Here is a 26594-nt window from a genome sequence, read left to right as displayed (position 1 = left end):
TTTTACGATAAACTCACAGTTAAACTAATTCGGTGAAATAAAAATGAAACCAGTGAGTGGTCCGCCTGCTCGGTAGGCGGTGCTGTGCACTGTGACGACGTCACGACGGAGCGCTTCGTCAACAACAAGCTCGAAGCTACGTTGAACATTCAAAACCCACGACATCGGATACAACGCTTTTGAAATTTTATCGGATATTGCTCGAGTTATGAATTAATGTTTATCATGTGAAAGTAAAAACATTGACGCCTCGTTCAAAACACGAAGCGAGATCCAATGGCATGACATAATTTCACTGAGAGAGATCACATTTTCTTGACAAGCCTGAAGACGGTAAGTGAAGCACGCAAACCGATGGAGATAAACATTACATTTATGCTGTATTTTTTTTGGGGGGTGAGTGCGTTTCAGCTCCAGGATGATTGCGCAAGTCTTCATCTTGTCCTCGAAAGGCGACCGCCTTGTTTACAAAGACTGTATCCTTCAAACCAGAGGACTTCCTACATGAGGCACTGAGAACTCATGTTTTGCTCATTCTGTTGAACGATTTAAAGTTTCTGATGCACTTATCACCACAAGGGTAGCGGGGCGTGGTGGTCCAGGGGTCCCTCAACCAATCACAGGGCACACACCTAGGGACAAGTTTAGACTGTTCCATTCACCTGCACATTTGTCGACTTGACTCCGCACCCGTCCGGCAGACCGGGGAGACATCGGGAGTGACGCTGTTGGCCTTTTTTATGACAAAGTGACGGCGCTGACTGGAGACCAGCCTCCTGTTGTCATGGTAACCTGCAGTGCGAACACTTGTCCGTGTGTGCTTTCACTCGAGTTTCACTTGCATACGTGTGCCCGCTTTTGTCCCCAGACGCACGGAAACGTCCACTTTGTGCACGTGTGGCAGGGAGGACTGTACCTGGTCGCCACCACCATCGCGGCAGACTCCTCCCCCTTTGCCATCATCGACTTCCTCAACAGGTGCGGCGCATCACCGTGGCAACCGTGGCCTAGGCGCGCACAGGAAGTGACGGCGTGCGTGCGTTGTCAGGTTGGCTGCTCTCATCAAAGATTACTGCGGTGCTCTGTCGGAGAAGACGGTGCAGATGAACTTTGCGCTCATCTATGAACTTCTGGATGAGATGCTGGTGTGTCATGTATTCTGCATCTACACACACACACACACACACACACCTGTCAAAACTGCGCAAAAGCATCTATTTGTTTGCAGGATTACGGTTACGTGCAGTCCACGTCATGTGACGTCCTGAAGAACTTCATCCAGACGGAGGCGCTGTCATCGCGACCCTTCAGCTTGCTGGACCTCGCCAACGTGGGGCTGGTGCGGAGCCGCCGCCGACACGTACGTCGCCGCCCGCTCGACCTCTTCCGTGACCTCTGCGTTCTCGTCGTCCCCGCCGCAGTTTGGAGCCGACACGCAACAGAGCAAAGTGGCGCCCAGTTCTGCCGCCACCAGGCCTCTGCAGGTACTGCATCGTGGAACCTCCAAAACACGTTTGCAAATGGCAAGATTTGATTTTAGGTCCCAGCCTTACCTCCGTGTGTGTCCAGGGAGGGAAAAGTGAGATCTTTGTGGACGTCATTGAGAGGATGTCCGTCGTCATGAGCACCAACGTGAGTCGGATCGACAGTGCGGCGGAGGCGGAGCCTGAACGGGTGCACTGAGTACGCTGTGTGCAGGGCGTGCTGATGAAGGCAGAGGTGGAGGGTGAGGTCAAGGTCAAGTGCTTCTTGCCCAGCTGCTCGGGTGAGTCGAGTCAAAAAAGTTTTTGCTGATCGCAACCTGAAAAAAATGTGACCAAAATTGGATTTTGCCCGTGACCCTAGTGAGGATCGAGCGATTCGGAAAATGAATGAATTGGATTTTGGGGCTTCTAAATATATCGATCCGAGGCATTTTCTCGTGGCTAATAATTATGCTAGCCTGTAATCATCTACTTAAATTGTGTACTTGAGTTGGCGATTGGCAGTATGCCAATCGGGCAGGGTGGACTTGACTCGGGTTGTTGTCGGGGGGGTCTCTGTGGCTTTTCATAATGTCCATCGGGGTCCCCTCACACCACATTGCTCTGCGGCAGAGATTCGCATCGGCCTCAACGAGGACTTGAGCGTCGGCGGCTCACATCTCGCAGGTCAGCTGGCCCGCCGCCCTTCAAAATAAAAGCTTTGGCGCCGAGCAAAGAGGAAGCGCGCTGAGGCAATTTCCCCGCGTCCAGGTTACGGCGCGGCAGTCCGCGTGGACGAGTGCAGCTTCCACCCGGCCGTCCGACTGGATGACTTTGAGGCTCACCGCATCCTGCGAATCAGCCCCGGCCAGGGGGAGGTAAGGCCAGCCCTGGCTCGCGCGTGATTGGCCGGGGGGACAAGGGTGGCGGCCTCAACGTGATGACCTTCGTCCCGCTCCTGAAAGCAAAGCGTCATGCAGTACCGACTGGCCGACCGACTGCCCTTGGCCCCGCCCTTCCGACTCTTTCCCGCCATCGAGAAGGACACCACCGGAAGGTAACCAACTCACTCGGCAGAGCTCCTCGGGGGAGGTAAGAGGAGGCACGTGCCGGATGCCGCCCCCTGGTGTCAGAGTGAAGACGGACACAAAGGAGAGGGGCGGTTAGATTCGGCGCTGACAGCCACTTCCTGTTGTTGTCTCTCATGTGCCGCATTTGTCTCGCAGGCTGCTGATGTTCTTCAAGCTACGCTGCGACCTGCCGCCTAAAAGGTCACTTCCTGTTACATGCAATGCAAACACACATACACGCTCATGGCAAGTCAAACGTGTCCTCACTCGCAAACACCCGCGCACGACGGCACACCGAGATATTATACACATGCACAAGGACGCCCGCATGCATGCCGACACAAAAAGATACAAACGCGCGCGCGCACACTCGGACACTAACGGGCGCAGGAACACGTTGGGACAACTCTGCGGCCACGCGCAGTCCCAGATGCTTGTTGTGATGACACGGCGGCGTTGTGTGCGTGCAGCTCGGCGGTCAACGTGAGCGCCGGCATCCGCGTGCCCAACGGTTGCGTCAGGTAAGCAAATTTGCTCCGATTTGAATGAGGCCATAACATTTGAATGACCATTTGATTGACAGGTACTGTCTCATGAACAACAACACGCATAGTTTCCATGGAAACCGGAAGGCTAAACCGCAATGGAAACCCACTTGATTCAGTCTGCTTTTGTGGAGGACTGCGGGGCTTGGACCATTACTTTATTTACCAATTGAGAGGCTGAAATCCGAGCGTTTGGACAATTTGACGTCGAAACCATTCATCAATTATCAAAGCGGTTGTTGGTGAATTTAGTCATTGATTAATCGATCAACAGTTGCACCGGTAGCCCAAATCAAAGGGAACTCAATTGCTGACTCGGCCATTCCTACTCGAGGCTAATCATCAAGGCTAAGCTATTCCGCTTCAACTTGGACCCCCTCCCACTCCCACCCCTCCCACGCCTGATCGTGCCACTTCCTGTCAGTTTGTCGCAGGAACTCAGCAGTCCCGATCAGAGCGCCGAGCTGCAGCCGCAAAACCGAGCCGTCGTCTGGAAAGTTCCGCGCTTCGCCGGAGGAACGCAGCTCTCCGCCGTCTTCAAGGTATGCAAAAAGCGCAGCGATAATTACGTTATAACGCCGTCGCCCCAGCGGAGCGATGATTCAATTTTTTTTCTCCAAAAATGTTGAATGTCAAAACGGTCACGTTCGATCTTGTTGTATCGGCATCGTTTTCCCCCCAGCTGGACATTCCCGCCCTAAGCTCCGCCTCCATGATGGAGGTGGGTCCCGTGTGTTTGACCTTCGAGCTGCCCAAGGTCACGGCCAGCGGCCTCCACGTGCGCTTCCTGCGCCTGGTGCCCACGCAACATCGCGGCCCCGCCCAGCGCTGGGTGCGCTACGTCACTCACTCGGACTCGTACACCATCCGCATCTGAGGTGGCGGCGGACGAGGCGGCTTTCTTTTGCTTTGCGAACGCGACCACATCATGATGTGGTGATGGGATGATGTCGCCACAATAAAGAATGATCTTTCATTTCAATTCATTGTATTGCGCAGGACTTTTTTGTGTTTACTTTTTAAAATAAAGAAATATGAGCACTACTACAGTACTTCACCACACACTCTAGTACTCAATAGGAAAACCCAGTACAACGCTATATGCTAATCAGTACAACGTGGCATACTGCTTTATATGAGTAGTGCACTACATTATTATCTATACCATATGATGCACCACACAATGCTATGCTACAATTACCATGACACTACAATAGGCCGCGCTACACAGCACACAACACATCGCACACTACCGTGTTACTACACGGTACTAAGCATTTTGCGAACATGACATAACCAAATGCTTAATTACATACATTACTACAGATTACGAGAAATACACAATGCATCAGACACCATAGTGCACAAGACCAGACACTACTTACAGACTATTCATTATACTTGGACGTACACAAAGTGCAATACAAAACTTCTCAACGGAACACGACGTCACACACAGCACTAAACCACACACTACAGTATTTATTACACACACACTACGCCACACCAGGCAACAATAACTGCTTGACACTATTTAGCTACATGGCAGAGACGAGCAACCAAATTGAGACGAATGACTCAAACTTGTTTTGTGGGGGCTGGAACGGATTAACAGCATTCCTGCATTCATTTCAATCGGGGGAAATAAGGGGCTGCTCGTTTTGAGATACGAGCGCGGCCACGCCACCAATTCGAGTCGTATCTCGAGGCAGCCTCCCCACGTCTTTGCATTCTGCCGCACGCGCACGACGCAAATTCGTCACGGAGACGTCGTGTGCGTGCGAGCAGAGCGTCGCGTTTGACGCAACGCGATCATCTGCAGCCGCGGCACGCACGCGCGCTCACACAAGAGGAGGCGAGCGAAGCAGGCGAATAGCGCAAGCAGCCCTCGCGGAAGTGGCAGCGAGCTGAGGCGGCGCTCCGCGAAATTAGCATACCCGCTTAGCGGTTCGCCGAGGCGGATGGAAGGTTGAACGCCGCCCGCTGGCACCTCCCCCCCTTCCCCCCGAGAAAAAAAAAACAAAACAAAAAACAACAACAATAACCTAAGTCCTTTCGAGCCCGACGACGCAAGCAACCGAGTCCGGGCTCGTCTCTTCCGGCCCTTCTTGACGTCCGCCAGCCGCGGAGATGGGCGACAAGGCGGGTACGAGGTGAGCGAGCGCGCTAGCCTCCGCGGGCTAGTTAGCATCACGCCGTTGGCCCGAATGGCTTGTTCGTCATGCCGCGGCGGCGATCTGCGTGTCTAAGTCGTGACTCTTTTCGAGTCAAAGAGGCTATCGCCGGTGGTGGTATCGCTTTTTTATGTGCGTGTGTGTGTTTTTTTGTTTTGTTTTTTTGCGGGGGTTCGGTGGGCTCCTCGGGCGGCGCGGCGCGCGCAGCAGGGTGGGGTTAACTAGCGGGCTAGCTACTAGCCCCAGCTGTGTCTCCGCTACAGTCGCAGAACACGTTTCGATTTTTCATTCCTATTAAAGCTGTTCATTTTTTTTACGCAAGGTCGCAGGTATCGTTCAACAAAAATATACGGCGCGGGTTTTTCAGCGTCGTTCGTTGTTATCCGCGATGCACGATTTGAAGCGAATCCGCCAACATCTGTTATTTTGAGCGAGGTCAAATAAAGCGGAAAGAAATATAGCCTCCGATTGTTTGTTTCTTAGTGTGCGTTTTCACACCGACAAATGAGCGTTCCCGTGGGAAAACGTGCTGTAAAATGTTGCCTTTTAAACGAGCCATTCTTTTTTTTTTCATAAGACGCTCGAAACGTCGGAGACAGCCGGTGGCATGTTTGCTCTTTTAATATTGGTTTTTACGTCTCATTGGAAGAAAGTCACCTGCTCCACCCGCTGCGTCAGCATACGGCGCGCGTGCGTGTGCGACAGGTGAATCATTGCACCTCGTCCACAAATCGTTATGACTATGTTAAAAATATTTCTACATGGGTATGTTTAAAAAAAAACATGATACATGGTAATTCCTGTGTTGTGACACTTCTGCTTTGACGCTCGGCTACTTCCTGTTTGGTATGAGAAAGGAAGTGATTGGCCGTTTTGACAACACTTGCGCGCATTGGCTCCATCCCCTGACAAATCCCCTAAAGCAAAAAAAAAAGTGACTTCCCCTTTCAAGAAAATCCGTCAAGTCAGACGACGGGTGAAGTCGGCAGAGCGACGTCTCCTCACCTGATGTGGTGACTTCCTCTTCCGCTGGGACACTGATTCTTCTTCCTCCTCCTCTTTTAGAGTCTTCAAGAAATCCAGTCCAAACTGTAAGGTGAGCCCAAGCTTACGACACGGTTGTAGACGCTGTAGAAGGTAACTTGTTGGTTCTCACCGGAAGGTCTCCATCAGGCTGTGGTTGGCAATTTAGAAGGTTTGAGAAGCTCAAGGTCAAGGGGGTGCCCAAGTTCGGGCCTCCCGTTCATACTATGGCCTGTGTTGGAGACATCTCAACCAGGCCGGATGAGGGGCGGGGGGGGGGCTTCCGAGGACCGTGCTTGGGCACCCTTCCTACCAGAAGGTGATCAGTCAGTTATGGAAAGCCCTTGAAGGATTTTGAAGGTTGAATGAAAGCTTCTACAAAATCTGGCGTGAGGTCAATGGCAGTGCAAATAAGCTCACCCGAGGGTTCGAGAATGCGTCACAGTTGCGCTCTGGTGTGGGCAGGTGACGGTCTACCTGGGCAAGCGGGACTTTGTGGACCACCTGGACCACGTGGATCCAGTAGGTGAGTCAGATGCTCCGTCACGCAGCCTCCCTGGTGCTCGGCTCCGCCGCTCGTCACCGCAGCCGTCGCCATTTTGTCTCCGTGTGAACAGACGGTGTCATCCTGGTGGATCCCGAGTACCTGAAGGACAGGAAAGGTAGGACGCCATTTTCCAATTCTCCTTCCTGAGCATCCCCCGCTCACACTCCCCGTCCGTCTTGGCCCCGCGTAGTCTTCGTCACGCTGACCTGCGCCTTCCGCTATGGCCGGGAGGACTTGGACGTGCTGGGTCTGTCCTTCCGCAAGGACCTGTACATCTCCACCTTCCAGGTCGCCGCCACTCGGTCACGCTCGCCCGAGGATCCGCCGCGCTCACGTGATGTCACTTCCTGTTCCAGGCCTTCCCGCCCGTCCCCGAAGAGCGCAAAGCCAACAGTCGACTGCAGGAGCGGCTCCTCAAGAAGTTGGGGCAGCACGCGCACCCTTTCTACTTCACTGTGAGTGCGCCTGCAAACACACACACACACACACACACACACACACACACACACACACACACACACACACACATGGTCCACTTCACTGGGTCTGCGGGTGCACACACACACACACACACACACACATACACGCATAAGGGGTTAGCTTGGTGCCATGATGGCATCACTGACAAGTTGTATGTTGTGTATGTGTTGTAGATCCCTCAGAACCTTCCGTGTTCCGTCACGCTCCAACCGGGACCCGAAGACACCGGAAAGGTAAACTTGATAAGGTTGGAAAGGTCACTTGATGAGGGCAAAAGGGCAAACGTAGTGACATCACGAGTCATCAGAGGCCTTCCCCGTACGATGAGTTTTGGAAAAGTGGAGCACAGTCAATTGCCGGTGTTGTCAAATGTGACCCGATGAATCAATCATGGGATCGGTTCCTCCCAAATGATCGGTGAACTCACATAGGGTGTGGCTCGTGTGTGCACGCAGGCGTGCGGTGTGGACTTTGAGATCCGGGCATTCTGTGCCAAGAACATGGAGGAGAAAATCCACAAGAGGTGAGTGCTTAACTCACCAAATCACTCCCTCCCTCACTTTTCTCTTATTCACTCGTGCCGTCATGACCCCCCCCCTGCCCCCCCAACGACTCCCAACTCACTTTGGAACCGACTGCCGTCTCCCACTCCACGCACAGGAACTCGGTGCGTCTGGTGATCCGCAAGGTGCAGTACGCGCCGGAGAAGGCGGGGCCTCAGCCCATGGTGGAGACCACTCGCAGCTTCCTGATGTCAGACAGGTCGCTGCACTTGGAGGCTTCGCTGGACAAGGAGGTAGACGAGACGCACACTTTACGAGTCGGCTAGAGAGCATGTGAAGTGACCGGCGCGTGCCAAACCCGGCAGCTTTACTACCACGGCGAGCCCATCAGCGTCAACGTGCACGTGACCAACAACTCCACCAAGACCGTCAAGAGGGTCAAGATCTCAGGTCAGCCTCCAATCCAAATCTCTTTTGACACGAGTTGTCAAATATTTCAAGAGTCAATTCTTCTTTTTTTTGGTGGTGTCGGTCAACGTATCGAATTTTATAAAAATGTTTCTTTCTTGGATGCGGTCTCCGAATAATTGTTGCACATTGACACCGATTGCTATTTTTGCCGGCGCTTTGGCGCCATCTTGTGGCAATTGAGTAAACCAAGCCCAGCTGTTTCCAAAGTTTCCGTGGAAGTTGAGCAACGTTAATGCCGGGAAAACAAATGACGGCTTAGAATCAAAACAAAAGTCCAAAGTGGACTCGTCAGGTGCTTTTTCAATAAGCAAAGTGGGCAAAGGGGGTGGGGGGAGTGTCGATGAAAATGCCAAATCTGCGCTGGTATCGCCCGGCTCTACCTTGACCCCGAATGTGCGTTGTGTGTGTCCTTGTCCCCGCAGTGCGCCAGTACGCCGACATCTGTTTGTTCAGCACGGCGCAGTACAAATGTCCTGTGGCGCAGCTGGAGGCCGAGTAAGTACACGTGAGCGCAAAACCTCACCCCAAACGTACAAACTGGAAGCGCTAGCGAGGTGCCACTGTGGGCCACAACACAACTCGAGGCCAGACGCTCACGCGCAAGCTAATCGGCCGGTTGAGCGCTGGCCGGCGGCAAGGCGAACAATCGTCGCTTTTACGTAACGTGGCGCCGTTGCGCTTTCTCGGCGCGTACTGCGGAAGCTTTGATTGACAGATGTGTTGTGCGTGTGCGGCGTCAGCGACCAGGTGTCGTCCAGCTCCACCTTCTGCAAAGTCTACACGCTGACGCCCACCCTGGACAAGAACCGCGAGAAGCGAGGCCTGGCGTTGGACGGGAAGCTCAAACACGAAGACACCAACCTGGCCTCTTCCACCATGTAACGTGCACGCCCCCCCGCCCACGCGCCCGCGAACGTGACACTAATGAGTGTGTGTGTGTGCATGTGTGTGTCTTTCAGTGTTAAGGATGTGACCAACAAGGAGGTGCTGGGCATCCTGGTGTCTTACAGGGTCAAAGTCAAGCTGGTGGTCTCACGTGGGGGGTCTGTATCACCTTGTGTGTGTGTGTGTGTGTGTGTGCGGTGTAGCTAAGTCACTAAAAAGTGCGCGCAGTCATTTAAGTCATTCAGTAGCAGCCAATTCTGGACCAAGTCTGGAAAGACGTTTAAAGACGTCATTGGGAGTGAATGAGTTAAGCATGCGAGTCGTCATCACAAAAATATGTGTGAGTGTGTGCGCACGCCCCCTCACCCCCCCCCCCCCTCGCTTGTCCGTCACAGCGACGTGTCGGTGGAGCTGCCGTTCATCCTCATGCACCCGAAACCGGCGGAGCCGCCCGCGTCACGCCCACAGTCGGGTGAGTGCGCGCACCAGCGCAAGCTCGAATCGCCAGCCGGAGACGGCGCTACTCGCTAACCCGTCCGCGCGCGTGTGTTTGCGCCGTCAGCCCTGCCCGATTCGGACCCGCCCATCGACACCAACCTGATCGAGTTCGACACCAAGTGAGTACCTGGCCGAGACGTCGCGTTCGGCACGTGCGGCCGCGGGCCATAAAGTTGCCTCTCCTCAGCAGCGTCTCCCAGGACGACGACTTTGTCTTTGAGGACTTCGCCCGCCTGCGCCTGAAAGGGGTGGTGGACGACAAAGACGAGGACTGCTAGGAGCGGCCCCGCCCGCTCGCAACACACGTCCACGCACACACGTACACGCACACACGTATGCACAGGCACGTTACATTCCCCGGCGGAGGGACGGAGGGCGATGAAAATCGGGCGCCGCCCGGGCGATCCGCCGCCGCGCCATCTTCTCCGCGTTTTGTTTTGATCCGAGGATCTTCACCCATCGCATTTCCCAGAGTTCCTTTTGCGTATTGACAGCAAGTGGAGGTTTTCGTCCACCTTCCGCTTTTGGGCAAACGGCGTTCGGGAGCCGCGAGGAGGTTTTCGGTCGCCTTGCGACAACGAAGGCCGCTTGAAAGCTTTTTTTTTTTTTTAGCCGCCGCTGGTCACCGTTTGCTAAAAGAAAAAAAAAAAAAAAAAAGACAAAAGGTAAGGCCGGTTGAGAACCTCCATTTGCTGTCAGATGGACAAAACGGCTTTGAAGTGAAGGTCAATTCAAACGTCGCCTGAACTGTGAGGTGAATCGCAACCCGCATTTGCTGACAAAGCATCAGATTTTTTTCTTCCTTGTAATAGTTGACCAGAAAAAAAAAAAAAAAAATCAAACCTGTGTTTGCCGTGCTATTCAAAGAAGCGTAACACTGTCAGTTGAAGGAGGTCAACAAAAAAGGAAGCTTTTAAAAATGACTTTTTAGTTTGGAAATCCTTTTCAATGTGCAGCTTTTTTTTTTTTTTAAACACCCGCAGCGATGATGATGTCATACAGAATTGTCGATTTTCAAAAGGTGTTAATACCTGAAGGAGGGGGGGGGGGTTCGCCCGCCGTCCACATCACTTGCAACATTCCTGTGCCGCCGCCGCCCCCTCCCACGCCACACATAATTCGAGCGGTCGGTGGCATTCTCCGCCTCAGTTCCCGTCTCAGCCTTTTCCATTTTGAAAGTTCCAAAATGTTCTCGAGTGCCATGATCCCGTTCAGCCAGTAAGAAGCGTTTCCTGTGGCATCGATTGCATCATGGCTCAAAACAAAAATCAATCAAATCAACATTCGCTTTTTTTTTTTTGCGTTGTTTGCTTTGGATTTTTTTTGGGCTCCCTGCAATGGTTGGCCACGCCCCCAAAAGGGAAAGAGGCGGAGCATGTTCTTTGCAGTGCCGTGATTGGTCGTCGTGGTCGTTTTTAGTCGTGCATGTGCGCTAACTTTTTTTTGCGACGCGCGTGATGTGTCAAAACGTGTGCGTTAACTTTTTTGCCACAAACAGGAAGTGACTTAAATGCTTGGTTATAATCATTCACATGGTTTATTTTATTTGAAATTGTTTTTAGGATTAAAGGTGAAAAACAAAACGAAAAGTCATTGTGTCGTCAATGCGGCGGAGCTTGAAAGTTTGTCTTGGTGCGGCAGCTTCGCAGAATGCCGAGTGCGATCGCGTGCGTGTGCGAGAGAGGGCGTGTTTGCGTGTCCTGTTGCGTATTGTCACATGGCGTCGTAGTCGTCGTCATCCTGGTGTTTCCTCTTGAGCGACTCGCCGCCGCCGGTGCTCTGAGCCGCCATGTTGGTGGTGATGAGGATGTTCTTGGAGCCAATCAGCGAGGAGTTGATGAGCACGCTGGACGTGGCGGGCGCGCTGAGCGGCGCTGTAAGGAAAAGAGCAGTCGATTGGTCGCCCGGAACGGCGAGCCCACACGGTGACCGCCGCGTCGGGACGTTTTTCGCCTCACCGCTTTTAGTACCGCCGCTCTGCGAGGGAGGCGGGATCTGCACGGCGAACCTCTGACCCGCCAGCGACACCGGGGTTCCCGCCTTGCCGCCGCCCGCCGATTGAACCGACGCGTTTCCTGCAAAGACGACGCGGCGTCTCTGGTCAGTTGAGTATAAGCCCCGCCCCTCCAAACAAGTGCCCAGCCTTGTGTGAGGACGACTTGCTGTGTTGAGTAATTTTACGCCCTAATTTCGTACATCTACGCAAGATGGGTTCCTGACTGTGGCTACGGATGCGTAGGTGGGGACTGACCGAGCGTGGGTGTGGCCGGTCTGCTGGAGACGGCGCTGAGGCGAGGTGCCGATATCCTGCCGGCCGACGCCACCTTCTTGGGGAGAAACTTGAGGCGGTAGTTGGGGGCGGTCAGGCAGTAGCGGTCCGGGGGCAGGCGGGGCCCCGTGTAGGGCTTGATGAGGGGCAGCGGCGTCTGGTTCTTCTGTCGGGCCACTTCCAACAGGAACTGAAGGACACGCAAAACACCTTGGGTCATCTCACCCGAGGCTCGGAACACGCACACGCCGACGCATATCGCCATGCCAACCAACAAATACCTACGCACGCTCCATCATGGCGACATCTCTAAATTCGCACTCGGCACACAACAAAATGTTTCCTTACATCTCTGGGCGGCGGCGACGTGAATGACTGGTCCATCCGGCACTGAATGGCCAGTTTGATGTCATCGGCATCCACGTTGGACTTCTTGGCGTGCGTGGCGTAGATCTTGGCATCCTCGATGATGCTCGTCACATATCCTGAGAACAGCGGACAAGCGTGATGAAGGTGGGAGGTTGGCATCGGATTTCTGCCGTGGTGACGACTTACTGTAAGTGAATTCCAACATCTGGTTAATGACGCGGGGCTCGTAATCGGTGACGCCCATGTCCTTCAGGATCTGGATCATCACCTGGAGGGAAAACAAACAAAACAAAACAAAAACTCGTGACAATTGTGTCAACTTTTTTTAAGATGCACTTTTGTTACTTTATGACTGAATCATAAATAAATAAAAGATTTTGAACGTCCTTATTTTTTCATACTCTTAATCATTTCAGTCACCGTGAAGAAAACACTTTATTCGTTTTGTTCATTTTGTCATTCGTAATTTCTTATTGTATACCGTCTTAATATGGCTTTGAATCGACGTAGTCAACTTTAAAATAATCACTCTACACATGGTATCACCTTAAAAATACATCGTTTCGGGTTGCGTTATTCATGAAACACGTAACAATACACACAGGGAGGACATTTTAGTTAAAACCGCTTTCGCACGGTAAATATGTGGACGGCGACGATGATTTGAACCCAAGCGAGCGCCGGTGCTCACTGAATAAGTTTGACCAAGCGTAACTTAGCCTCAGTCAAACAAGTCGTGATGACAATACTGCGTTTACTTTAGCCGTCTGGTTAGCAGCGGCTAAGCTAAGCAGACGGGCATGCTAAGAAGCTAGTTGCGGCCGAGCCGACCAGGTAGCAACACCGGAGAAGAGTTTAACAACTGGACAACTTTAGTAGATTAATCGCCCACCGCCGTGCGAACGCGAAGAGACGCAACAAAAGGTCCAAAGTTACCTGAGCATCTTTGGGGATGCTTTTCGGGGCAGACATTTTGGATTTCTTCCTTGGGCACCGTTTTCCGGCCTCCACGTCTTCTTCTACGCCACGTTTTCTGCTGGGCTTTTTTTTCCCCCACGGGTGCTTCCCGGCTGATCATAAACCGACTTGGAACATGAGTTTCGTTCACACTTCGTCGACGATTATTAAAATATTATATATATTATTATATTATTTAGTCCTGTTTGAAATCAGTCACTCCTTTTCCCCACCGCTATTACATCGCCATTTATACATTTTCTTCCGAGTCGGCTAGTATCAAAGTCGGAAATTAAATCCAATAGATAACGATTGTTTAAAAAAAAGAGTATAATTCATCTTCCCTTCATCATAATATTGTTGTTTTTTTCATTGATGCACGTTTCCCCTTTCCCTAAAAAAATAACGTCTATGTTGCCATCTCTCCTCCAGTCTGTTCATCTCATCCACCATTGGTCCCGCCCGTGCCCGCCCATTCCCCCTCATCCAACCAATCAGCTGGTAGGCTTCCCCTCTAACGCTCGTCGACAAGCCACACACACAAGACGCGCGCCCTGACTGCCAACACGCACTCCCGACGCCCGTTCTCCTTTTGGCACCTCGGGAATGCGGCGGCGGTGGTGTCGGACAGGGCGGTGTGGCTCCCAGCGGGGGGAGAGGAGGAGAGACCGGCGCTGAGACGCGCGTCCGGAAGTCCTCCGCTTACCCGTAAGTCTTGCGTCTGCCCTTTGCGCGCGCCCGAGCGATGCTGCGGGCGCTGATTCTGCCCTGATGAGGAGCTTGATTTCTTGTCTCTTGCCAAAAACGCGCAAACGTCAGTGTCAAATGCCCGTCATGCTGCGTGGACCGTCCGAAAAAGAATCCTCAAGGCTCCGGCTGTCGTTTTGTTGTTGGAGGGCCGCAAGCGGAGAGCGGAATGTCCAGCTGGCATGGTCGGAATGTGGAGCGGAATGACGGAGGTGGGGGTTGGGATGGGGTCGCGAGTCATGATGAAGTCACTTCAAGTCTCAACGGAACTTATCGGGAGTGGGGCGGTCTGGTTTTGTGCTGACGACTGGAGACTTGTTGCAGTTGTGTTGCGCTGTTAAAAGTGCTTCGAGAGCGCTCAGCGAGCAGGCTCGGGTTGCCGACGGCAGAAGCGATTAAAGGCACTTCACGAAGCCTTTCACGACAACACACTTAATTAGGGCGAGTAATCAACATTTTATTTTCAAGAATATTCAACACTGGCATCGCAGATGTCCGTAATAACCTGGAGGGCGTTTAAACCGGATCCGCGTTTAAACCGGATCGGATCTGGATTCTGCATTTGGCAGCCATGTAAACATAACACGGAACAAGAAAAATGGTTCAAACGTTTGTCCTTCTATTGTCGTGTGTTCTCGCAATCGACGTCTTGCATCCTACCCGCCTTGAATTTGGAGTCTGAATCCCCTTCCGGATGGAAAGGCCACGCCGCCATTCGCGTGGAAACGCCACTTGGCCATCTCAAAACTATAAACACGCACTCGAAGGCACGATTACACGATGCGCTCGCGCTTCCCATCCTTTCCTTGTAATCTTTGCACTGCGAGGGCAGAGAGGAGGAAGGTGGTGCGTGTGTTGGGGGGGGGGGGGGGGGGCGCTGCGCACGCCGCAGGCTTGAGCTGCCCATCCTGAAATCATTTGTTCCTTTCACTATCCCAGCGGCGCGCCAGCGAACCGGAAAGTGACGTCATTAGCATGAAGATCTCCGTCGCGGACTTGCGGCCGCGTGTTACGTAACGCTGGGTGCTGACACTCGCTTTGAAGGAATACCCCCCCCCCCCGCCCAGCCCCCCATATAACAGCTATGCACACCATACTTAAAGGGCAGGCAAAGAGCTGTTTGACAGAACTTTAGCCAGACTTTAGCAGGAAGAGAAAGCTAGCGTCACGACCTGAACCTACGAGAGGCGATCATTAGCCAAAGCGCAATCGAAATAACATGGCGGACACTTTTCGATGGCCAACTGCCATCATAAGAAAATAACGAAGAAGAAACAACCCGTCAACATCAAGTAGCTCGTCTACGATGCAGCCGGGCGCTCGCATCGATGTATAAATCGGTGACGTTGAACAGCAACAACGTACAAGCACTTTTCAATCAAGCCCGCGTTAAATCCGCCGGCTTCTTTTTCTTTTGTGAAAACGACAGGAAGTCGAAGGATCGCGAGTTCCCAAACTTCCGGAAAGGCGCCAAAATAAAAGCCTGCGGCAGAAACAAAGTACAACCTAAAAATAAAGCATGGCAAGAACAGGGGTTGGGCAGTAGAAAAGCAAAACTTTTGAGTTGGCAGCTGTTATCAAGTCTTCGGTTTTTCAGCCTCCGGGCACCAAAACAGGAAGTAGGAAGCCGGAAGTGGGCGGATCCCATTTCCTGCTGTCAATCATATGCTCGCGCAGGCACGCGTCTTGTATGTCGGCCCATTTTTCAAGAAAGGTTTCTTGAAGCCCCCACCCAAAGCATTTGAATGTTTTTCCTCATTGGAAGGTTGGAAGCTCCTCAAAATGTGTGTGGTTGCGGGGGGGGGGGGTAGTATGACACGTCCATTTTGGTCATGTGACAAACTCGACGCATATCGCGACCTGTTCCGGCGGAGCATTTTGTTTGGTGTGTTTGCGAGCCGCAGCAAACGCTTGAGCGCTTGTGACAGTTTCCCCCCCCCCCCCCCCCCCCCGCCACCGCCCACCAAGGAAACCTATTTGAGCGAGCGCCCGGGCCGCTCGAAACTAAATTTAGACCAACGTTGCTACATTGTGATGATGACTCGGATTTGGACTGGTGTTGACTACTTTCGGACCACTTCCTGACCTTTTTTTTGGGGGGGGGCGGGGGGGGGGGGGGCGGGGGTAATTTTTTTTCTTTTTCTTTTTGGAGCTTGTACTTGACTTACTTTTTCAGTTGATTTCTTCACTTGGGTCTTGCCTTGTTCTTGGCTTCTTTTCGTAAAGCCGTCTTGTTTTGGTTCTTGAATTGTGCTTGTACTCATTCTTTGTTCTTGATTTTTTTGGGGGGGGGGTTTACTGTCATTGACTTGATTTTTTCGGGGGGCGGGAGCAGTTTTTGACCCATTTGCTTGATTTCCTTTGACTGAAAAAGTGTTGGTCTTTGTTTGCCTTTTGAACATATTTGGCCCGCTCGCTGATCTCCTTGTTGGGGAATTAGCCCGTCAGGAACAATGGAGACTTTTTCTCCCCAATCGAGGAATTTTCTGGATCTTTCTTCTCGTTTGTTTCAGGTTTTGAGGGGTCCCGGCCGGCCGCCGCGAGCGGCCGCGCGCTTCGGCCATGGCCGAGAGGGAGTCCGGTGGGACGGCCAGTCCGGTGGTGCGTCAAATCGACAAGCAGTTTTTGGTGTGCAGCATCTGTCTGGATCGCTACCGCAAGCCCAAAGTGTTGCCCTGCCTGCACACCTTCTGCGAAAGGTGACGCCTCCTTCATTTGCATGTTCCAGCGTGCCCGTTTCCTCAGGACCACGTGATTGCGTCTTGTTTTTTGACACGGTTCCGGACTTGACTAGATTGTCCCCGGGATGCTTTCTGCCGATACTCAGCATGCTCCCCGTCCGCCTGTCCGTCTGTGCGTCCGTCCAGCTGCCTGCAGAACTACATTCCGGCCGAGTCTCTGACGCTGTCGTGCCCGGTGTGTCGGCAGACGTCCATCTTGCCGGAGAAAGGCGTCTGCGCGCTGCAGAACAACTTCTTCATCAGCAACCTGATGGAGGTTTGTTGTTCAACAAGGGGCTTTATTTCCGGGGAGGAGGGCACCCGTTTTACCATCCAGTACGACACTCGTTTGGACCAAGTTAGAAGATGGACTCACGAGGCGCCGTTCTCCCGACTCCCTCAAAAGTGGAAGTAAGGCAAAAACGCTTGGTTTGCGTGAAGGTCCTGCAAGGAGAAGCCGAGTGTCGGAGACCCGAGGCCCGCGGCGTCCTGGAGTCCATCAGCGCGGCGGCGGGGAAACCGCTCGGCTGCCCCAACCACGAGGAGGAGGTGGGTGAACCGGCCAATCGGGAGGATAGCTCTCTGGAAGAATTTGAAATGCGATCCTTTCGAGAATTCATGTCCACGAACACCAGCGAGCATCCGGGGTCCCCGTGACGTTTTGCACCCGCCCCCCGCCAGGTGATGGAGTTCTACTGCGATTCGTGCGAGACGGCCATGTGTCTGGAGTGCACGGAAGGCGAGCATCGCAAGCACGTCACGGTGCCGTTGCGCGACGTCGTGGAGCAGCACAAGGCGGCGCTCAGGACGCAGCTGGACGCCATCCGCGGCAGGTGACTGACGTCAGCTTTGACCAAATCCGACTGCAAGCTCTTGACACGTTCCCCAAGAAGTTCTCCGACTCGTAAACAAAGGCGTCCGCAATCTGCGAGCTCAATGCTAACGTATCTCGAGATGTGATGCATTTGAAGGACTTTCAACGTGCATTGGCCCGCCTCCGCTAACCGATTTCTTCATCGACTGCGGCGCCCCCGGCAGGTTGCCCCAGCTCACGGCGGCCGTCGAGCTGGTGACCGACATCTCCCGCCAGCTGAGCGAGCGCAAGAAGCAAGCGGTGGCGGAGATAAGCGGCGCCTTCCAGGAACTGGAGCGAGCCTTGGAGCAACGCAAGGCGACGCTAGTGGCCGACCTGGAGAACATCTGCGGCGCCAAGCAGCAGGTTCTCCAGGCCCAGTTGGCGGCCCTCCTCCAAGGCAGGGATCACATCCAGAGCGGCTGCGACTTCACCGAGCAAGCGCTGGTCCACGGGAGCGCCGCCGAGGTCAGTACCGCCGCCGCAAGTGGGCACCGATGCCCCAAGATGGTTGCAAGGCACTCGATGATCTGAGATTGGTCTTCACCGAGGTTCACATAGCAATCGAGTCCGTGGACGAGGTGTATCTCGCACCAGTTGACAGTCTGGACCGCGGTATCCCAATTGCCCACTTAGAGTATCGAGTAGGCATTAGGCGCAAGGCCCCGCAGGGGTTTCGGTCCTATTGGCCAGACAGAGCGCTTGCGTTTCAGCCACGGTAGTCGCACGGCGTTCCCCAGGGTTCAATGTTGGGGCCGCTCCTCTTCTTCTTTCATTTGCTATCCCAGGGTTTCATCTTGAGTGATGATGACAACCAGATGGGTGTCTCATTAGGTCGTTTTTATCGCGCTCTATCCATCACGCTGCGTTGAGTTCAAACAGTGCTCATCAACCCATGTTCCATAACGAACTCCTCGGTCGGTGTTTCTGGAAGCAGTTCCCCCGGTCCCGAGTTTTAGTGAACCCTTTTGGAATAACGTGAGGACCGATTCCCCAAATCGACGTCGGTTGTGTGGTCAGGTTCTGCTGGTCCGGAAGCAAATGAGCGAGCGCATGACGGCGCTGGCGAGACACGACTTCCCGGAGAGACCTCATCAGAACGCGCACCTGGACTGGCAGGTAGGCGCCCAAGCAGGCCGGCCAAAGTCGGCGCTCGGCGTTGCGAGGAGCGCCGCCTCCCGCAGAGTCTTTTGGCCTTCAGGTGGAAACCGAAAGCCTGCGCCGGTCCATCCAGAATCTCGGCGTTCTGCTGACCACGCCCGCCGTGGCGCACACCTCAGCGGCCGCGGGCGAGGGTCTACGTCTGGCCACCACTGGCCAGCGCCACGCCATCACGGTCACCACCAAAGATAAAGTAAGCGGATGCCACAAACTCCTTGAAAGAGTCACAAATGCCTCACTCTGCGCATGCCCCGCCCTCCCTTGAAATCCTAACCCGAGTTTGAAAAGCCTAATTCGCAACCCGAATGGGTTCATGATGGTCTCCGTTGGAGGTACTTGCCCCCCACCCCCTCCAAATAGAAATAATCGCTTGCCGCTACCCAGGACAGCGAGCTGGTGAGGACAGGAAACGCGCGATTGGAAGCCGAGATCACGTCGGCGGCGGACGGCAGCCGCGGCGCCGACGCGGAGGTGACGGACAACAAGAACGGCACCTACGAGGTGGGCTACACGCTGCGCAACCAAGGCGAGTACGCCTTGGCGCTCAGCCTGTACGGACAGCCCCTGCGCGGCAGCCCCTTCCACCTGCGCGCCCTCAAGCCCCGCGACGTGCCGCCTTCGCCCGACGACGTCAAACGCCGCCTCAAGTCGCCCGGCGGCGCCGGCGGGCACGTCCGCCAGAAGGCGGCCAGGCGGCCCTCCGGCATGCGCGCCGCCGCCAAGAAGAAGGACAACCCCATCGATGACGAGCTCATCTACAGAGTCGGTCAGGCACCCGGGCGCCTGCACTCGGGGTAGCGTGTGTCGTCGCATCGCCCGGCAATGTGAAAAAGTCGCAACCGTTTCCATATCACCAGAAAAATACAATTGTCACGTTTTTGTGGGGAAAATAAGCCGATTTCTGCACAACGATAACGTTTTCCTTTCAAATGGAATGTGAAAACTTTTGTCATTTTAAATGACAACGTTTGAATGAGTCGGAACATTCCGGCGTGAAAGGCCCAATTTGGAGACAAAGCGGCAACACTGCGGGAACAAATGATGACAAACGTTTCCGTGAGCCGAGAAAAGAAAAAGCGTCCTTTGATGCGTGTGAATTTTGACGTGGCGTTTTTGGGGTTCCTGGTTCAGGATGTCGCGGCCGCGAGCGAGGCGAGTTCACCAACCTGCAGGGCATCTCGGCCTCCGCCGACGGCCGAGTGGTGGCGGCCGACAGCAACAATCAGTGTATCCAGGTGGCCCTCGCTCCATCTTCGTCCTTCCTCTCCTTCTCTTCCTCCTCCTCACACCCAAACGCTTCTCTGCGCAGATCTTCTCCAACGACGGCCAGTTCAAGATGCGCTTCGGTGTCCGCGGCCGCTCGCCGGGACAACTGCAGCGGCCCACCGGCGTCGACGTGGACTCCAACGGCGACATCGTGGTGGCCGATTACGACAATCGCTGCGTCAGCATCTTCTCGCCTGACGGAAAGTTCAAGGTGAGGCGGCCAACGCGGTCCGTTACATCAGTGCTAGCGCAAGACGGCGCCCGCTTAGCGCCGGGCCGCATCTTCGGGGCGAGTTGACTTTACCTTGCTTAGCGTATCACGTAGGCCGTGTTCGTTCCCACAGTGGCGCAGACATCCATTTTCTACGCGAATCCCAGAAGAACGAAAACGCTGCCGTGCGCAGAGTGAGACGGGCCTTTGTTTTGTGAGAAAAGCCCAAATGTGCTCGCTTTTGCGGCGGCGCAGAACAAGATCGGCTCCGGCCGTCTGCTGGGCCCGAAGGGCGTGGCCGTGGACAGGAACGGGCACATCATCGCCGCGGACAACAAAGCCTGCTGCGTCTTCATTTTCCAGGCCAACGGCAAACTGGTCACCAAGTTCGGCGGGCGCGGCGTCGCCGACAGACAATTTGCAGGTCACGCACGCATGCCGACTTGCCGCCGTCGCCGCGACCCCCCCCCCCCCGATACTTAAACATCAATGGACGTTTCGCGGCATTTAAAAGCGGGGGAGCCCGTGAGAAACGTTTGAACTTTACTATTTCAAGTCACATGGTGGCGCAGGCCGTTATGAAAGTTGCCATGTAAAATGAACGACACGCTCACGTTGTCCCGGTTTGTCGGGTGGCCTTATGTTTTCTTTTCTTTCGTGTTTGTCTTGTCGGCCTTTTTTTTCCCCCCCACGCAGCAGATAAACCGCTTCCAAACGTTAATAAGTCGGGCTCGGTGTTCAGTAAGTACTTTTGTCGTCAAACTTGCACTTCCCCTTTCCTCCCCGTCGTCACGTTCTGTCCCGCGTGATAATCAGTGTGTCGTGCTACAAACTAACCACTAGAGGGGGGTCATCAATCCCCCAGGCGAGCGCATGAGCGGTCCGGCAAGTTTCCACCAAGCACTACACAGGGAGGGGGGAGGAAAAAAAAAAAAAAAGAAATAGTAGTCATATTATTTTTCCTGGAAAACTTTTCCCAAAGCAACATCTGGTATAAAAGTGGTGCTTTGGAGCCACCTTGTGGCAGCTGCGTGTTATTTCGAAATGAGAGCTTAGCTGCCGCCTTGTGATGAGGAGATGTTGTAAGTTTTGCTTTTGAATGAAATGTTATATTTTACATCTTTGTACACATTGAATGATAGCCGCTCTGTCATTTTCATAAATGGAAGCTGAAATCAGTCATGACTCAAAAAATCTGGTGGGACGACAATCAGTCGTTTTTTAACTTCATTAAAGCGCAAAGTCGGGAAAAAAAATGCGTGGATCCATTTTCCGTCGTGAGCGTGGCACTTGGTGGAAAGCCGCCGTGGCCCGAACCCAAACAGAAGCAGCCCGCCCAAGCTTCAGCTTGAGCTGCTTCGTGTGCTCCCCCCCACCCCCCTGCCTCCCCCCCGGCAGGTCCGCACTTTGTGGCCGTCAACAGCAAGAACGAAATCGTGGTCACCGACTTCCACAACCACTCGGTCAAGGTACAGCGACGACCTGCGGCCGCGACGCCCCACCCGCCCCCCCTTCCCCCGCCGGCTCTACTTCCTCCTGTGGCCCCCCCGCAGGTGTACAGCGCCGACGGCGAATTCCTCTTCAAGTTCGGCTCTCGCGGCGAAGGCAACGGGCAATTCAACGCGCCTACCGGCGTGGCCGTCGACGCCAACGGCAACATCATCGTCGCCGACTGGGGGAACAGCAGGATACAGGTCAGCACGAGCCCAAGGCGCCCGACTAGGGGCACAAAAAAAGGAGGGCCGGCGCACCCCCCCCCCCTTACAAGTACGCAACGTGAATTTGTCCGTCAAATCGCGCTGGCCCCGACGCCAACTTGCGCCGTCGTCGTTTGTGCCGGTCAGGTTTTCGACAGCGCGGGCTCCTTCCTGTCTTACGTCAACACGTCGGGCGACCCGCTTTACGGCCCGCAAGGTCTGGCGCTGACTTCGGACGGAAACGTGGCCGTGGCCGACTCGGGAAACCACTGCTTCAAGGTCTACCGCTACCTGCAGTAGCATCTCGGCATCGCGGGAACCCACCCCAAGCCGATTGCTCTCTTATGTCAAAAGCTCCAAACTCACTCTTCAAATCTTAACGAGGTGAAATCAAGCGCTTGAAGCTAAAGGAACTTTTTTGTTGTTGTTTTTTTTGTACAATTTTGTCCAAATACCCCAACTGCTCCTGCCAAAACATTTCTTGCACCAACACTGTGAATCATGTCAGAGATGAATATCTGCCTGCTGTAAACGTTTCATTCTGTTTCTTTTTGTGTTTCTGCGTCAATGAAACAGCAGACGACAAATAAAGTTTCCTTGTAGATATGAAAAACGAGCCTCATCTCGATGCAAATTGACTCCAGCAAGAGTTTTTTTTTTGTGCGTCTCCTTTAAGTCATGAACACTTCTAACTTCAGAGATCAGCAATCTCGATATTATGGGCTGCGCGTACAACAACAACAAAAACGACGACAATTTGCAGCTTCACCGATTACTCAATATCAAGATCTGATCTTTAGCACACCGACATCCTGACCAAAGATGAGCGCCGTGCTCTTTTTTTTATTTTTGTTAACATTGGAATTCATGCGCAGTCAGGCGATGAGCATCAGAGGCAACAATCGCGGCTTTGCAACGTGATCGGTTCAGAAAAATCGCAAAGCAATCCTGAAATGTAAAAATCAACATTTCAAACGAGAGGGAAAAAAAAGTTGATTTCGAAAAGTGCGGCCCTGCGTGACGACCCAATGTTGCTAAAAACAAGGCGGAAAAGTTGGGGATTATGTTACCCCCCCAAAAAATAGTAATAATAAGCATGCAACTAGATAATTGTGACAATGTTTATTTGAATAAAAACAAATGGGGAAAAAGTACACCGTTATGTTTTAATCATAAAACAAAGAGGAAAAAAAGGACTTCAGCCCATCGAGTCAGTTTGAAGTAAAAATGATCACGCCACCTTTGAGGGGAATTTTGCAGGTGTCAAATTTTACACGACAAAAAAACTATTACATTTGAGAAACGATTCACTATTTAAAAAGTTCGCCTGGAATGGGAAATGTGTGCATGAAAATTCAAAATCAAACAAAAACGATCACGTGACGCTGTTGGTGGTGGGGGTGGGGTGGGGGGTGGGGGGGGGGGGGGTTTACGACACAGAATCAAAAGAAATGCTCCAGGAAAAAACCAAACGCAAGACGGCAAATTTGGCTTTTTACATGGGAACGCGCAGCCCGTCGAGTCAGCGTCACACGAAAAAGTGAGGCAAAAGTGGCGTTTGCTGTTTGGAAAGGCCGCGCTGCCGGAGCGAGTCCACGTTTGCGGGGGGGGGGGGGGGGGGGGGGGGGGTGGACTCACCTTGGGCTCAGTAGTAGTGGCAGATGCAGAGGCGGCTGCCCGGGTCGTTCTTGCCCGGGCTGAAGAAGGGGTAGACGGGCTCCATGAAGCAGGTGTCGAACATGTACAGACGCTTCATGGTGACGGCGTCGTAGAAGCTGAGGCGCCCGCGGTCGTAGTCCAGGAAGACGCCCACGCGCGGCGAGTTCCAGTAGTCGGCCACGGGCACGCGGCCGTCCTCGCCGTTGGCGTAGAGCCGGTCCTGCAGGCACAGGCTCCAGTAGCCGGCCGAGGGCGTGAGGCTGACGAAGCCCTTGCGGTTGCTGCCCTCGGTGGTGACGCCCAGGTACCACACGCCCTTGTCGCGCACGTCCACCTCCCAGTAGTGCTGCCCGCCGCAGTACTGCGCCGTGGCCAGCACGCCGCAGAAGCGCGTGAAGCGCACCGGCAGGTCGGGCTCCTGGCTGCGGGCGCGCAGCTCCTCCACCTTGGTGTCAAAGTCCGAGATCAGGAGGTTGGGGTGCGCCGTGTCCGGGTCCAGCGTCAGGTTCTGGGGCACTGGACGCATCCACACCGTCAATCAAGTATTTGCGTGTTGTCCCGCCCCCCCCCCCCCCCGACCTGTTCGACTCACTGGTGTGCAGCACGTGCATCATCTTCTTCCACATGATGAGCTGGAAAGGTCCCGAGAAGTCGGTGAACTCGGTGGGACTGTCGACGGGCTTCACCTCGCCGTACGTCTCCCGCAAGGCGCTGGCACACGAACGCGCCAGACTTCTTAGAGGGAGTCCAAAATCGGTTCCGAGCAAAACGGGAGCAATGAAAAACTTACTTGTTGAAGGTCTCGGCCAGGCTCTGATGGACACAGAAAACATTTTGCGTTTCAAAGACAACACCGCGCGTGTTTATAGTGAACAAAACTTTTCCATGGAGATAAGGGGCCCAAAATGGGCAAATACTTTGGGGCCCCAAAATGTTCTCCGGAACACAAATCTTAACGGGCATCGCTGAATTTGCCGAGATGGGGGGGGGGGGGGGGGGGGTGTCAGAACGTCAGAAAAGACCTGGAAGCCGGTGTCGCTGTTGATTTGGCGGTTGATGTCGGCGAGGCGCTTGGCCACGTCGGCCGCTTCGGCGCGGACGCTCTCCAGGTTGTCTTCCACCACGGCCACGGCCGCCGCCTCCTCGGCGTCCAGGCTGTCCAGCAGCGCGTCTCGCTCGTCCAGCAGGAACTGAACCAGCGCGCCCACGTCCGCCTCCACCTTCTCCTTCAGACGCTGCTTCTTCATCTGAAAGCGCAGGCACACGCACACACGAGTTTCCTCCGACGCTTTTCTGGCAACGCCCGCGCGCGGGGGAGCCGCTCGGCGACGGGCCGTCGCGCCGCGTACCCTGATGTCGTTTTTGGTGCGCTCGTCGGCGGTGATGACTTTGACGCACTGCGACTTGAAATTGTTCAGCGGCCTCAGACGCAGTCTCAACTCCACCTGAAACACCCCCCCCCCCCACCCAAACACACACACACATACTGGCAGTGAATAATAGTCGAGTTGAAATCACCTCTGTGAAAAAAAAAACAGGCTCACCTTCATTTCATGGACAACTTCTGAGACAGGAGCCACCTCGTGATATCTGAAAGACAACACGGCAGCCCTTAAAAACAGTTCAGGGACTTCGGCGGTCAACGTGACGTGTTGTGTAACACGGATACGCTTCACGTGCCACCCAAAAAAAAATTTTTTTTAATCGCCATGACATTTTTGGATGCCCGCCAACGCGTCACATGCCCGATGACGTGTCTACGTGCTAACATGCTAACATGTCACACGCCGTAGCGACACGTTAGATGGCGTCAACGGGGCTTCGGTAACACGCCGTAGCTGACCTGTGCGTGCGCGACTCGCGGCACACCACGCAGATGAGCTTCTTGTCCGCCTGGCAATACAACTTGAGCTCTTCGCCGTGCAGCTCGCACTTGCCGTCCACCTTGATCGGCTTGGCGGGGGTCGGACTGGAACCCAAGCAATCCAGACTGTCCATCTTGGCCACCAGATTCTGGACCAGGTAGTTCTTGGTGAACGTCCTCTTGTTGAACACCTGAAGCGAGAATCGAAAAGGGATGAAACGAGTGGGAGTCATTCCAGTAGCCATTCATAATAAAAATTTAGAACAACACCATCATATAAATCAGCATGTATTGTATTGTATATGTAATTTAGTGAAATGTTTGTCCATACAGGCCCTGACAATGGCCAGTCCATAGTTTGTCAATGACCTGTGTGGATATTGATAGATGACCAGCATACTGTAATAATAATAATAATAATACATTTTATTTATAAGCGCCTTTCAAGACACCCAAGGACACTTTACAATAACAAAAAAACACAAAACAATACTGTATGACTACGACATGCCTTGATAATGGTTGGCGACCAGTCCGCCGTTTAAGCCTCCATTAGCACCGGCTGACCAGTGCGGTTTTGTTTTTTGTTTTGCCTTCATGTGTCCTATCTTTGACTGGTCACCAATCGGAATTTGATGTCACAAATGAAGGGTTTGAATTAAGTGAGGGGGGGGCACAAAAATGAATCCATAATCAAACGAAAGGAAAGGATTTCTTTGAAGAGGCTAACTTGAGCGCCAGCTAGCTCCTACTCCGCGAGAAGGAAACAAAAACCAAAGCGCCCAGAAGGTGACCACAACGCAGCGCCAGAACAACAACAACACGCCCCCCCCCAAAAAGAAGAAAACACAGAAGCCCAAACACGTTTACCGTTCGACACTGGGGGCACTGGTAGCCGTAGTCGCGGCCATTTTCGTCCCAGTGCATGCAGATGCAGAAGCGGCAGAAATTGTGTCCGCACTTGAGGATGACCGGGTCCTTGAAGAAGTCCAGGCAGATGGCGCAGGTCAGCTCCTTCCTCACGTCGTCGTCGGACGACGCGGACATGGCCATCTTGTCGTCGGCTCGTTCGCGACAAGGCGGCCGGGCGACGAACGGCAAGCAACAAAAAAATAAACAGTCCGCAAACACAACCGGAAGCCGGTAGCGACCAGGAAGGCGA

The 26594-nt window shown here is 53.7% G+C and overlaps 5 protein-coding genes and 1 long non-coding RNA gene across 12 annotated transcripts; 3 read left to right on the top strand and 3 right to left on the bottom strand.

Moving 5' to 3' along the window:
- The first annotated feature begins 128 nt into the window (after positions 1-128).
- ap4m1 (adaptor related protein complex 4 subunit mu 1) lies at positions 129-4122 on the top strand. 2 transcript variants are annotated; one of them, XM_052047104.1, is made up of 16 exons: positions 129-333; positions 412-476; positions 702-787; positions 869-978; positions 1049-1145; positions 1229-1339; positions 1422-1484; positions 1570-1632; positions 1699-1765; positions 2097-2150; positions 2235-2341; positions 2429-2520; positions 2690-2734; positions 3004-3054; positions 3503-3620; positions 3761-4122. In XM_052047104.1, exons 2-16 carry the CDS (start codon positions 419-421, stop codon positions 3953-3955), a joined length of 1317 nt encoding a protein of 438 aa, XP_051903064.1. In that variant the 5' UTR covers positions 129-333; positions 412-418; the 3' UTR covers positions 3956-4122. The 2 variants fall into 2 exon arrangements, with proteins under 2 accessions (XP_051903064.1, XP_051903063.1); XM_052047103.1 differs by having other exon boundaries at positions 702-978.
- Positions 4123-4886: 764 nt separating this feature from the next.
- LOC127588398 (arrestin red cell) lies at positions 4887-11248 on the top strand. 2 transcript variants are annotated; one of them, XM_052047106.1, is made up of 16 exons: positions 4887-5231; positions 6318-6348; positions 6741-6801; positions 6893-6937; positions 7013-7110; positions 7179-7277; positions 7476-7535; positions 7758-7825; positions 7963-8098; positions 8171-8255; positions 8699-8771; positions 9017-9154; positions 9236-9319; positions 9557-9633; positions 9724-9778; positions 9850-11248. In XM_052047106.1, the coding sequence occupies exons 1-16, from the start codon at positions 5209-5211 to the stop codon at positions 9935-9937; spliced, it is 1221 nt and encodes a 406-aa protein (XP_051903066.1). In that variant the 5' UTR covers positions 4887-5208; the 3' UTR covers positions 9938-11248. The 2 variants fall into 2 exon arrangements, with proteins under 2 accessions (XP_051903066.1, XP_051903065.1); XM_052047105.1 differs by having other exon boundaries at positions 4889-5231; positions 9847-11248.
- On the bottom strand, positions 6106-6291 carry LOC127588420 (uncharacterized). The gene is made up of 2 exons (XR_007959072.1): positions 6258-6291; positions 6106-6169 (listed from the first exon to the last, which is right to left on the bottom strand). It is a non-coding gene; the product is annotated as an uncharacterized LOC127588420 (long non-coding RNA).
- On the bottom strand, positions 11178-13652 carry taf9 (TAF9 RNA polymerase II, TATA box binding protein (TBP)-associated factor). Its single transcript, XM_052047118.1, has 6 exons — positions 13234-13652; positions 12484-12565; positions 12277-12413; positions 11911-12118; positions 11618-11734; positions 11178-11533 (listed from the first exon to the last, which is right to left on the bottom strand). The coding sequence occupies exons 1-6, from the start codon at positions 13267-13269 to the stop codon at positions 11373-11375; spliced, it is 741 nt and encodes a 246-aa protein (XP_051903078.1). The 5' UTR covers positions 13270-13652; the 3' UTR covers positions 11178-11372.
- Positions 13653-13791: 139 nt separating this feature from the next.
- On the top strand, positions 13792-22525 carry LOC127588385 (tripartite motif-containing protein 3-like). Of its 5 annotated transcripts, none has more exons than XM_052047087.1 (16): positions 13792-13962; positions 16515-16700; positions 16869-16998; positions 17163-17270; positions 17403-17554; positions 17760-18042; positions 18595-18693; positions 18776-18928; positions 19120-19501; positions 19867-19970; positions 20045-20212; positions 20468-20636; positions 20912-20953; positions 21611-21681; positions 21766-21906; positions 22057-22525. In XM_052047087.1, exons 2-16 carry the CDS (start codon positions 16564-16566, stop codon positions 22207-22209), a joined length of 2292 nt encoding a protein of 763 aa, XP_051903047.1. In that variant the 5' UTR covers positions 13792-13962; positions 16515-16563; the 3' UTR covers positions 22210-22525. The 5 variants fall into 5 exon arrangements, with proteins under 5 accessions (XP_051903047.1, XP_051903044.1, XP_051903048.1 ...); XM_052047084.1 differs by having other exon boundaries at positions 20909-20953; XM_052047085.1 differs by lacking the exon at positions 13792-13962 and adding an exon at positions 14072-14186 and having other exon boundaries at positions 20909-20953.
- Positions 22526-23016: 491 nt separating this feature from the next.
- On the bottom strand, positions 23017-26594 carry trim47 (tripartite motif containing 47). The gene is made up of 8 exons (XM_052047102.1): positions 26303-26594; positions 25412-25623; positions 25113-25158; positions 24918-25013; positions 24591-24815; positions 24359-24381; positions 24161-24279; positions 23017-24084 (listed from the first exon to the last, which is right to left on the bottom strand). The coding sequence occupies exons 1-8, from the start codon at positions 26483-26485 to the stop codon at positions 23555-23557; spliced, it is 1434 nt and encodes a 477-aa protein (XP_051903062.1). The 5' UTR covers positions 26486-26594; the 3' UTR covers positions 23017-23554.

Source organism: Hippocampus zosterae, chromosome 16 (genome assembly GCF_025434085.1).
Source record: "Hippocampus zosterae strain Florida chromosome 16, ASM2543408v3, whole genome shotgun sequence".
Classification (NCBI taxonomy): Eukaryota; Metazoa; Chordata; class Actinopteri; order Syngnathiformes; family Syngnathidae; genus Hippocampus; species Hippocampus zosterae.
Note: the sequence above shows the minus strand (reverse complement) of the source record. Positions and strands in the feature narration are given on the sequence as shown.

Excerpts from the sequence above, each read along its gene's own strand:
- ap4m1 (XM_052047103.1), top strand. The coding sequence starts at position 419 with ATGATTGCGCAAGTCTTCATCTTGTCCTCGAAAGGCGACCGCCTTGTT. Across the intron at positions 1,485-1,569 it reads CCGCCACCAGGCCTCTGCAG|GGAGGGAAAAGTGAGATCTT; the intron begins GTACTGCATCGT and ends GTGTGTGTCCAG. Across the intron at positions 2,735-3,003 it reads TGCGACCTGCCGCCTAAAAG|CTCGGCGGTCAACGTGAGCG; the intron begins GTCACTTCCTGT and ends GTGTGCGTGCAG.
- LOC127588398 (XM_052047105.1), top strand. The coding sequence starts at position 5,209 with ATGGGCGACAAGGCGGGTACGAG. Across the intron at positions 5,232-6,317 it reads GGCGACAAGGCGGGTACGAG|AGTCTTCAAGAAATCCAGTC; the intron begins GTGAGCGAGCGC and ends CTCCTCTTTTAG. Across the intron at positions 7,826-7,962 it reads GAGGAGAAAATCCACAAGAG|GAACTCGGTGCGTCTGGTGA; the intron begins GTGAGTGCTTAA and ends CTCCACGCACAG.
- taf9 (XM_052047118.1), bottom strand. The coding sequence starts at position 13,269 with ATGTCTGCCCCGAAAAGCATCCCCAAAGATGCTCAG. Across the intron at positions 11,735-11,910 it reads ACCGGCCACACCCACGCTCG|GAAACGCGTCGGTTCAATCG; the intron begins GTCAGTCCCCAC and ends TCGTCTTTGCAG. Across the intron at positions 11,534-11,617 it reads GAGCGGCGGTACTAAAAGCG|CGCCGCTCAGCGCGCCCGCC; the intron begins GTGAGGCGAAAA and ends TTTTCCTTACAG.
- LOC127588385 (XM_052047084.1), top strand. The coding sequence starts at position 16,564 with ATGGCCGAGAGGGAGTCCGGTGGGACGGCCAGTCCGGTGGTGCGTCAA. Across the intron at positions 19,971-20,044 it reads GCAACAATCAGTGTATCCAG|ATCTTCTCCAACGACGGCCA; the intron begins GTGGCCCTCGCT and ends TTCTCTGCGCAG. Across the intron at positions 21,907-22,056 it reads GGGGGAACAGCAGGATACAG|GTTTTCGACAGCGCGGGCTC; the intron begins GTCAGCACGAGC and ends TGTGCCGGTCAG.
- trim47 (XM_052047102.1), bottom strand. The coding sequence starts at position 26,485 with ATGGCCATGTCCGCGTCGTCCGACGACGACGTGAGGAAGGAGCTGACC. Across the intron at positions 25,624-26,302 it reads AGTGCCCCCAGTGTCGAACG|GTGTTCAACAAGAGGACGTT; the intron begins GTAAACGTGTTT and ends TTCTCGCTTCAG. Across the intron at positions 25,159-25,411 it reads CGCGAGTCGCGCACGCACAG|ATATCACGAGGTGGCTCCTG; the intron begins GTCAGCTACGGC and ends GTTGTCTTTCAG.